Source organism: Quercus robur, chromosome 3 (assembly GCF_932294415.1).
Source record: "Quercus robur chromosome 3, dhQueRobu3.1, whole genome shotgun sequence".
Taxonomy (NCBI): Eukaryota; Viridiplantae; Streptophyta; class Magnoliopsida; order Fagales; family Fagaceae; genus Quercus; species Quercus robur.
In genome coordinates, this window is record NC_065536.1 from 67,009,615 (window position 1) to 67,020,945 (window position 11,331).

The 11,331-nt window shown below is 32.9% G+C and overlaps 1 protein-coding gene across 2 annotated transcripts; it reads left to right on the forward strand.

Annotated features, from left to right (window-relative positions):
- Positions 1-1,411: 1,411 nt before the first annotated feature.
- LOC126719013 (probable inactive purple acid phosphatase 1) lies at positions 1,412-8,988 on the forward strand. Of its 2 annotated transcripts, none has more exons than XM_050421485.1 (13): positions 1,412-1,598; positions 2,260-2,445; positions 2,674-2,765; positions 3,731-3,797; positions 3,907-4,029; positions 5,053-5,145; positions 5,408-5,537; positions 5,902-5,983; positions 6,351-6,483; positions 6,958-7,163; positions 7,250-7,375; positions 7,815-8,124; positions 8,533-8,988. In XM_050421485.1, exons 2-13 carry the CDS (start codon positions 2,263-2,265, stop codon positions 8,836-8,838), a joined length of 1,851 nt encoding a protein of 616 aa, XP_050277442.1. In that variant the 5' UTR covers positions 1,412-1,598; positions 2,260-2,262; the 3' UTR covers positions 8,839-8,988. The 2 variants fall into 2 exon arrangements, with proteins under 2 accessions (XP_050277442.1, XP_050277444.1); XM_050421487.1 differs by having other exon boundaries at positions 2,263-2,445.
- The last annotated feature ends 2,343 nt before the right edge of the window (positions 8,989-11,331 follow it).

Below are 11,331 nucleotides of genomic sequence, written 5' to 3' on the forward strand. Positions count from 1 at the left end.
TAATGAGTAAAATGATACTGTAGTAACATCCAACTAGAGAAGTTACTCTAATTGTCCCCTTCTTACACTTGCTCGAGATGGCTCTGTGTGTGTCTTTTTCTTCATATTTGTTTAACTTTACTTTTTCTATAAAGAAAATCATTTATACATAATTACATATACACCTAAAAATTAAAATAAACACTCAATTATTAAAATCTGATGTGTCTCACCACGTATGTCATCGCACCACAGTCGAATCTTCCTTCCAAAGATTCCAAGGTTCTTTTACAATATGTCAAAAATCGTACCAATAATAATAATAATATATTATATACAACTTTATTTTTTCGAAAAAAATATTACAACTTTCTCTCTATCGCCATTTTTTTTATAAGCAATGTCGTTTTAAAAATGATATGGCAGAGTAATACTATTTTAATTTTAATTTAAAAAATAGTTTTTAAAAAAAAAAGACAGGATTGGGTCAATACATTGCTTAAAGATGATAAATTTAAGTGTACTTTTCTTTAATATTTAAATATTAATTATTTAGCTATATATATATTATAAGTTTTTTTTTTTTTTTTTGGTTTGAAAACCGTCTGTCTTGTTATTAGAGATTAGAGAGGCAATACTAATTAATTTTTTGTAATTAGGTTTTATTAACATTTCTTTTATGATTACTAATAGCTAATTCACTTAAAATTATAATATTTCAAGGAAAAAAAAAAACTTTTAAAGTGTAGCACAATAGACTCTAGTTTATTAAAAATATTATTGCAATTATACTTAATAATATAATTTACTATGTGAGAGACTGATTTACAAAAATTAAAATCTCATGTTTTTATCTATAAAAAACAAAATCAGAAAAAGAGCTTCAAGTTGTTAAGAGAATTGATTGTCAATGATTATTAAGTGCGCTCAAAACAATTTTTTTTAGTTAAACTATTTATGTTTTTAATTAAGTTGAATTTTTATTGACTCAATATTTTGAGGAACTTCTTGAAGGTGGGAAAAATAATATAAAACTCACCTTACAAAAAAAAAAAAAAAAAATCAATTATCATTACAATTTTTGGGACATTTTTGTGCGATTTTGAACACCTTTTGTTTTTATAATTGGGGGCCTTAAAACAGTGGAATTAAATTTTGCCTTAAGCTTTGAGAGGCTAATTTTCGAACTCAAACATGCCAGTTTTTGGTTTTTTTGGTGGAAAATATTTGTCATCCCACAAAGACTTGACCTATGTTTTACTTAAAAAAAAAAATTAAAAAGGAAAGATAAAAAAAGAAAAAAAAAAAAAAGAAAGAAACTGGGTTATTTAGGAGGTATTTGTTACTGTTATTCAACAATTTTCATTGTTTTAAACAACATTATACCTATATTTATAGACTTTTTCACTTGCACGCTCTTTGCATCAATAAACAATCCCTTAGAATGGCCCACCATTTTTCACCATGCAGAACAGTTTTTATTCCTTTGGCCATCATATTAATCCACATTCCAGTTCACCCGTAGAAGATGCAGTACAGTTCTTCTACTTAGCTCGCTGCAAAATAATGAGCACCAACTTGTTCTGACAGTGAGAGCTCTACTATAGCATCTTCTACAGGTGATCATTTTTTTTCCCCTCTATTCCCTTTTCTTCGAAACTTCCTTCAATTCCTTTAATTACCCAGTTAGCTCTCTTTTGCTTTTTCAAAAAAAAAAAAAAAAAAATTTGGTGCTAGAATTGGATACCCAGTTGCTTGTTTTAGTATTTTCTGTGACCCCTTTTTTTAGAACATCCAAATAATCAATTAGTATAAGAAGAAAAGTAGACATTTTTGTGTGTAAGTGGTGTTTAGTTGCTCTTTTGGGGTTGCAAGTGAGAGTGATGCTAAGGGTAGTGTGAAATTTACCAAATAAGTCTTATAAATTGATGGGACACTAATCATAAAAAATAATAAAAAGTAATTCAAACATTTATATAAGGCAAAACTTATGTACAGTTCATTAGGTGCTATGTTGTAATTTAGGTTCCTCGATTGAAATCAACCACATGATTGAATTGATCTATACAGTAAAAAGAATTTCAAATGACAATAAAATTCAATCATGTGATTTATTTGTCAATGCAATCGCATGGTTAAATTTAATTGGAGAATCTAAGATGGAACTGTACCTAAGTTTTATCCATTTGTTCATTATGTTGTTAAAATAGCTTTAGCATTTCCTGCAAGTAATTGCTTGGGTTGGCATAGAATTTTATCAAATATTGATTTTTGTTTCAGAAGATGGGTGGGAAGAGAGTATTGAAAATGTGCACCTTGGCATTTGTTCTGTTGGGTCTTGCAAGCCTTCAAGAGGCAATGTCACATGGAGTTCACCCACTCTCCAAAATTGCTACTCACAAGACAACATATGCTTTTGATGACCGTGCCTACGTTAATGTCACTCCTACTGTTCTTGGAGCAAAGGTATATAAGTTTCAATAATAACTTTTTTTTAAAAAAAATTTAGTCTCTTTTCTCTCATTCCTTACCATCGAGGCATCAACTTATGATGGGAACAAGTTTCTCTATTATATATTTTGAAAGATGGAATGTCCTGTTGACACCTATCATCCTAATTTGTTTTAAATTGGGATGAAACAGCCTCAAGTTTGTGTTTTAATTAGGACTGATGCTAGATTTTCACTATTTTAGGGGGAAACTACAGTCTGGGTGACAGTGGACTTTAGTTCTCCAACCCCATCTAATGATGATTGGATTGCAGTGTTTTCTCCTGCCAATTTCAGGTAAATATAAATTTCTTCGTCATATCAGAACTTATATATGGCTTTTGCATACAATCAGGAACCTCTAGAATGATTTTCTTCTGATATCTTTCTTCATTCATTTGTTCAAATTAGTGGCATTGATCATTAAGTTGGAAGCATTTTGAAAATTCTAAGATTGATCCCAATATTCTAATTAATGGATTAATAACCGTGTATGCTCAATATTAATAGGTTCAGTTAACACAATCACAATAGTAATCACTGCAGTCCAAAGCAAAAATAAAAACAATAAAATGAATTCAAGGATTTTACTGATGAAGTAGAAAACTTTCCACTATAGAAGAAACAGTTACAAATAGTTGATACTCACAAAACCTTTAGACTAAACTCTACTTAACCTTAGCAATCAACCTATTGGCCTCCCACTGCAGTGGTTCCAGAACTCTGGAGTCCTTCTATAGAACTTCCTTCATGAACAAACTCATCCACGTCAATCCAGAAGTTTGGTTTATTAGTGAACTAACTAACAAGGATTAACAACTTCTATGGTTTGGATGGAAATCAATTTAGGCTCACGAGGTGAAAAAAATGTAGGACATATATTTTCTATTTAGGCTCAAGCAAAGAGGGTTTTCTTAGAATGCTCTTGGTACATCAGCCTCAACCTTGAAAGTCGTCCATCAAAGGGTATTAATAGGTAGTTCAAATTTTAGGTTAAATCAGTCTTCAAGTAGAATTAGGATTGCAAAATCTATTATCTCACTCAAGTGAAGTCTCTTCTTGGTTTTAATGATCTGCTTGAGTGAAGCCTGAGTTCGCTCAAGCTAGCTTTCTGAACTTTGAGATCTTCAAGCAGCTCTTTTCTGAAAACTTCACCTAATTAAATTGCAATGCTTATAATCCTCGTTAACACATGTTTTGGCACATGGAATTTGCCCACACAAACCTAAATCCCAATACATTTCTTTTTCCTCAATTTGCAGCGCTGCCACATGCCCCAAAGACAACCCATATGTGCTACCTCCATTGTTGTGTACTGCACCTCTCAAGGTTCATGTCACACTTCTTTGCAATGTCTATTTCTTTGTAGCTCATGGCATGCTTTTATATGAAGTGAAAAAAGAGCAAAAATTTAATGTTATACTTTTTTATTTTGCAGTATAAATATACAAATTACACCAGCCCTAACTACACAAAAACAGGAAAAGGGTCAATGAAGTTTCACTTGATTAAGCAGAGATCAGACATCTCCTTTGCACTCTTCACCGGTGGCATATCAAATGTATGCTTATCTATGTCCTTGTCCCATGATCTACATAGTGTTCTTAGTGACTTGCACATTTTACATGCTCCTAATTATATAGAACAAATGCATTGGCTAGTCATAGTCTCCTATATCTTGTTTTGCTTCAAAAAGAAGATTGATGTGCTGTAGTTTACAATTTTATATACAAGAATACTTATAATAAGAACTGATTTCCAGTGTCTATGAACTCTATTTCACAAGGCTTTTGTCCCAACTACTTTGCGCTGGCCACACAAATCCCTTTTCACCATTTAGTTATTAGAGCCATTTCTTTGTGTAAACCCTTTGCAATATTAAGGTTTCATAGTTCCTCTACCTTTGTTCTTCTTATTTATCCTCTTCTTGTTTTGATCCTCTTCAAGTTGAGCCAAATTGATCAAAACCAGTGCATTCATGGTTCTTTTCACACATGGTATTTGCATTGATTTCTCCTTGTCTTTATTGGGCTGCCAATGAAATTTGATTTGAGTGATTTTGATGGGTCAAATAACTCTCTTGTTCTTTCCACAGCATTTGCCATGTGAGTTAATTAGTCTGAAGCTGTCCATGTGAGTTACATTGCTGGTTCAACTTCATCATTATTAAATGTTCTGTGGAACCGAATTATGGGAAGAAAAAAACCATCCATTTCCATCTTCCATCTTTACATGATGAGCCTAATTTTGTTTGACTTATGCAGTTATACTTTGTCAATTACTTTCCATATCACTTCTTATATGTTTTGCTGTAAAACTTTAAATGCTTTATACAAGGAGTGAAGCTAGAGATACAACAAATTTTACTACATAAGTCTTACAAGATGAGTCACCAATCACAAATAGTAATTCAAACATTTATTTATAATGTTGTTGAAGTGGAATTAATCACATTGATTGCCACATCATTTTGTAAGAGTTTCATAATAAAATTGGTAGTAACTTTAGCATTTTCTTTATCCAAGACCTCTGCATTTGATTGTATTAACAATTTATTTATTTGTTTATCAATTTTTCATAACAGCCAAAGCTAGTGGCAGTGTCAAACAAGGTAGCTTTTGTAAATCCAAATGCTCCAGTCTATCCACGCCTAGCACAAGGAAAAGTTTGGAATGAAGTAAGTTCAATATCTGTATTGATTTTTATCTCAAAGCTTTTACTTTCTATAAGCTGAATGACAAGGTCCTCTACTTGTCTGTGTATGGAACTACAACGCAGCAAACTTTTCTTGCTATACCTGTATTTCTTTCCATTACATAGCTATTCATTTGTTCACAAACTGTTACACTAGGTCTTAATATCAATATTTTTTAGTGGGGAGTGGGGCGTGGCTTACAACATCTCAAGGAAATAATGTATAATGTTCACTTGATCTTCAGATGACTGTAACATGGACAAGTGGATATGGAATTGATGAAGCAGAGCCTTTTGTAGAATGGGGTCCAAAAGGAGGAGCCCAAGTGAGATCCCCTGCTGGGACACTTACTTTTGATCGGAACACCATGTGTGGTACGCAATTTTATTTTTACCTTTAAATTTTGTCTTTTCAGATAGATCTGTTGGTTTTTTGAAAGAGAATAATCTTGGGTAGGCAAACCACTGTAATCTTGGTAATGGAATTCCAGAAACTTGATTTGTAATAGGAACTCAATGACATCAGTGTACACTGGAGTCTGATACATCACAGATTTAGTCATAAAAAGAAAGAAAAAAAATTTAGGTAGAAGTAAATTTAATTCCTGCAAGGAAATTTCTGTTATGGATCTCTTGTAATATTACTTTTATTTTTTTCATATGTTAAAATTTCCCAGACTTTTCCTCCTGGTTATTTTTGGAAAATAGATGAATTTATCTTAGCCATTTATCCATACAGCTGCACCAGCAAGGACAGTAGGATGGCGTAACCCTGGATACATACACACCAGTTTTTTGAAGGAGTTGTGGCCCAACAAAGGGTATGTTATAATTTATTTGCTCATATTATGTTGTTTCTGGTTGTGTCATATGTTTCTAGTTACTTTGTTGGAAGCACCGCGAAAGCTAGGAGGTGGGAAAAACAACCATAAAGTGAAATTTTTAATAGGCTAATTAGAACTAAACTTTGTATCTTTCTGTCTTTCCATTGTGAATTAGCCCAGTGAGTTTTATATATGGTCTCTTACAAAGTATTTTGATCCCAAATGTTAACAATTTTAACCACATGGATTCAATTGTAATAGAATGAACATTGAATTATTGGACTTGCACGTGCTAAAATTTTAGCCCTCTTCTGTTTGATTTGCATGCTACTTTAACTTCCGATTCTTCTTATTGATTATTCAGGTATACATACAAGCTGGGGCATAGGTTGTTTAATAGTACATTTATTTGGAGTCAAGAATACTGGTTTAGAGCGTCTCCTTATCCTGGTCAAAATTCTTTGCAACGTGTGATCATATTTGGAGACATGGGAAAGGTGTGAACTCTTTTTCTTTTTTTTGAGAATCAGAAAGGTGTGAACTCTCTTGGAAGACTGTATGTGCATATGAATAAAGCCCATTTCCCCATTTATAATGACCAGGGACGTACTTCAATACCATCTGATGTATGCACGTTGTTGCAGTGGTTATTAAGTGTAGCATTTTGTTGTGTATGTAAGGACATGTAAATAGATTAATGAAATTGTCTGACATACTATTTAATCCCCCTTCCTTAACCTCTAAAATTTAAAACTATATTTTACTTTTGTTAACATTTACAAATGTCACATTGCGTAAAGGACTATTCATTTATTCATTTGCCCTCTTAAGGATGTGCGGTTGCTGGTTTCAATTTAACGAATATCAATTACCAGTCCTTTTTGGCCCTTTTCATCTTTCAGCATACTGTATATCCAAATTTTACTTGGATGCAATCTCACAAGATTTTTGTTTAATCGTCCACCTTCTAGGGCGAAGCTGATGGTTCCTTTGAATTTGAAGATTTCCAGCCTGCATCTCTGAACACTACTAAGCAGCTTATTGAAGATTTAAATGACATTGATATAGTCTTCCATATTGGAGATATAGTCTATGCTATGGGTTATATTGCACAGTGGGACCAATTCACTGCACAGATTGAGCCAATTGCATCAACTAAGCCTTACATGATTGGAAGGTTTGTCATAATATGCATAAATAGCTCATTAAGCATGTAGACATCTTCTGATTTTTCTTATGTGCCATCATTTAATGTCTTTGCAGTGGTAACCATGAGCGTGACTGGCCAGGAACTGGATCCTTCTACCAGAACATGGATTCAGGAGGAGAGTGTGGTGTGTTAGCTGAGAACATGTTTTATGTCCCCGCTGAGAACAGGGCTAATTTCTGGTATGGAAGTAATACTTAGATATAAAGAACTTTGTAGCAATTGTTTGCTTTATTCACCTGTCATATTCACTATTAGCCATAGGTGCTGCTCATTTAGTTCATACCTTTGACCTCTATGTAGTGTGATAGTATCGTTAGGATCCCAACTGCATGAAATATCTTCCAACACAGCTAGAAATTCTCTAAAACATTCTTTTAATTTTGCCAAAAAAAAAAAAAAAAAAAACATATGCATCTTCACAACTCAAAACCACTCTTCAAAAATTCTGAAATTACTCCCAAATCCATTGTCTTACATTCACTATTAATGTGGGTTTCTCCAATTTTTGGCTGTAAAGAACCAGCTGCCAAATTGGTTCCACATAAAAATTTTAAAAAATTTACTTGTTCAAGAAGGGAGAAGGGGTGGGATTCTTGATGTACACTTACTTGTTTCCAGGTACTCCACTGACTATGGCATGTTCCGATTCTGCGTAGCTCACACTGAACTTGATTGGAGAGAGGGATCAGAGCAATACAAGTTTATCGAGAACTGCCTTGCATCAGTTGACAGACAAAGACAACCATGGCTAATCTTTCTTGCCCATAGAGTACTAGGTTATTCTTCTGTGGACTTTTATGTGGAAGAAGGATCGTTTGAGGAACCAATGGGAAGGGAGGACCTCGGAAAACTTTGGCAGAAGTACAAGGTTGACATTGCCCTCTATGGCCATGTGCACAATTATGAAAGATCATGCCCGGTCTACGAGGTAGGATCATGTATAACAAAGCTGTACCATGGTCATTTCTTCCTAGATTTTGCACTGCATAGATTCGGTACCACCACAGACATTGCAATTTCTTAACCAACAATTTAATTGTTAAAATAATGGTTAGGTAATAAAATCCACTATTTACTACCAGTTAAAACTTTTTGGATAAGTGGTAGTTTATCTTGGTATTAGATTAAGTGATCTTAAGTTTGAACCATGCCTCCACTTTACCTCCCATTCAAAAGTTAAAAATTCCACATTTGGATTCACTTTTTGAGGGGTAGTCTAAGCCTCATGAGGGACAACATAGAATAGTAGTTAAGCGATTAATTAAATTCACTCTTTTCTATCAACTTAAGCTTTTAGGACCAGTGGTAATTTATATCTTTTTTCTTCATGCTGCAGAATATCTGCACCAGTCAAGAGAAACACAACTATATAGGCGCCTTGAAGGGAACGATTCATGTGATTGCTGGAGGAGGAGGAGCAAGCCTTCATGAATTTGCTCCCATCAATACCACGTGGAGTATATATAAAGACTATGATAACGGATTCGTCAAACTTACCGCATTTGATCATTCACACCTTTTGTTTGAATACAAGAAGAGCAGGGATGGAAAAGTGTATGACTCTTTCACAATCTATCGAGATTATAGGGACATCTTGACCTGTACTGTTGATAGTTGCCCAGAAGTTACACTAGCACAGTAGTATCTTGGTACAGATATACGGGAAATTTTTGTTGATGAGTGTTCATTAATGTTGTGTGTGCTAGCAGTTCCTCATCATGTTCTGCTGCTTTAATATTTATTATTCTGATTAATCAAGTCTAAGAAACTGAGCCTTTTATTATGTATGAAAGTTGTTATCAATTTCTAATCTATATCTATATAATATCTAAAAACTGAAGTATAGCATTTATTGTTGTTACGCTCTTGTTCAGTCTGTCCACTTCAATCCACTTTAATATTTTTGTCCAATTTGGTCCACTTCAATCCACTTTAGTATTTATGTCTACTTCGGTTCAACTTGGTTGCTTCAGTCCACTTTAGTCTATTCCAATTATAAGATCTATTAATAAAAATCTAAATGAGTTAATTTAATTATTTTGTCCAAATCTATTAGTACATGAAGTCATTTAAACATTTTTTTAAATTAATATAATCAAACAATAAGATCTTTTAAATAATGCATATATGAATGTTTTCATTTAAATTTTTAATATGAATGGAACATTTAAAATGATACTGTTTACTAACTAAAAATTTACAAAGTAACATGATTGATTAGTTTCACATTAACAACATAATAAAAAATTTCCTATTAATTTTTTTTAGTAATACTTAGTTATTACAAATTTTACTACATATAAGTCTTACAAATCTATATAATATCTAAAAACTGAAGCATAGTGTTTATTATTTCTACTCTTCGTTTGAAGTATATCAACATAGCATTTTAGTCCACTTAGGTCCATTCAATCTATTTTGGTCCACTTTGGTCATATTCGGTCTAATAGAGTCCATTTTGGTCCACTTAGGTCATTCGGTCCATTCAAGTCCATTTTGGACTAATTGGGCTTTAAATTGATTCTTGGGTTGCATTTTCAATTTTGGACTCAAAATTGTTTTTTCTTCTTAATTTTTGGGTTGAAAAATATGATATTTTATTTTATTTGGGCCAAACTCATTAGTTTTGAGCTAAAAAATACCAAAAAAAAAAAAAAAGGCATTAGAGATATGGACTCTAAAAAAGCAATAAAAATAATAAATATTAAAAAAAATCACCTTAGAATTCAAGTTTCAATAATATAGACATTATATTTATATTTGGAAAGGAAAAGAAATATTATATTGCAAGACCAATGCAAGCATATTGTGGAAGATGGAAGAAAAATTCACTTGGCATGATTTTTGACATCGAGATGGGCCTCTTTTTTCCTAAGTACATATTTAAGATAGTCTATAATGATGCAAATATCAAGTTATTTTCTTATATTCATGAAGGTCATTGGCATTGGCCACCAGGCAGGTATGAGTATCTAGTATCCATTTAATCCAAGTTGTGTGAGATGAAGTTGTCCTGTAAAATCACTTGGGAGGAGATTAGAACTAAACGTCCCACGGTAGAGTGGATCCAATTTATTTTGGTCTGTCCAACTGTCCCTTCAATTTCCAGGCATTCTTTTATTATTTGGTTGGCCAATGAGGATTTGGCTTTCAAAAAGGGATAGATTGATACCAAGAGATTATGAAGATTATACTTTATGCATGTTTTACATAAATTGTATTGAAATCTGAGATCATATCTTTTTTAAGTGTTCATTACAAAAAGAATTTGGATGAAAGTAACAAGTTATTTCTTCATTAGTGAACCTTACTGCAAGTGGGATGATATGCTCAATCGGGGAGTTAATTCCTTGAGGAGGAAGTGTTTCAAATCCACTATATGCAGATTGGTCTGAGCTGCGTCTATCAACAATATATAGTTTCAAAGAAACACCAAGATTTACAATGTCCAGATAAAGTCTGAGGAAGGGATCCACCTCTCTATTTGTTGGACATTAAATCCAAGATGGAATTCTGCTGCAGAATAAAGAAATATGTCAAGAACAGAGTTCTTTGCATGAGTTAGGGGATATCTCAATCTGTTTTCAAGAATTGAGTTGTAGTTGCGGTGTTTAGGCACTTAATGTAGTGTACTTGCTCTGCACCCTTTTTTTGCCCCAGCAAGGCTTGGTTGTGTTACTGTTGTACTTGCAGACTTCTGCCTGTTCACAGAACTGTCTTGAGTACTGAGTTCTAATAATATCACTCATTCAACTGAACAAAATTCAAGTAAAAAGGTCTCAACAAGGAATATAAAGATTCTTGCAATTGGAGAGGAGCCAAGCGTCACACACCATAGGGTGAAGTGCCTTTCTTTGGCTATATCTATCAATGGATGAGCATCATTTGTGCAACCAAGTTATAGCCAACTTCAGAGTGATACAAATTCTTTTTTTTTTTTGCTATAACAAAATGCTATTCATAAGCATCATGTGTGACTTTATATACTGATGCCTTGGATGAAATTCGTTCCCAAGTTTTTTTTTTTTTTTTTTTTTTTTTTTTTTTTTTTTTTTTTTTTTTTTTTTTTTTTTTTTTTTTTTTCGGGGGGATATAATAAGCAACTGATCTTAATCTTAGGAATTTGGCTTAGTCA

Excerpts from the sequence above, each read along its gene's own strand:
- LOC126719013 (XM_050421485.1), top strand. The coding sequence starts at position 2,263 with ATGGGTGGGAAGAGAGTATTGAAAATGTGCACCTTGGCATTTGTTCTG. Across the intron at positions 5,984-6,350 it reads GAGTTGTGGCCCAACAAAGG|GTATACATACAAGCTGGGGC; the intron begins GTATGTTATAAT and ends TTGATTATTCAG. Across the intron at positions 7,164-7,249 it reads AAGCCTTACATGATTGGAAG|TGGTAACCATGAGCGTGACT; the intron begins GTTTGTCATAAT and ends ATGTCTTTGCAG.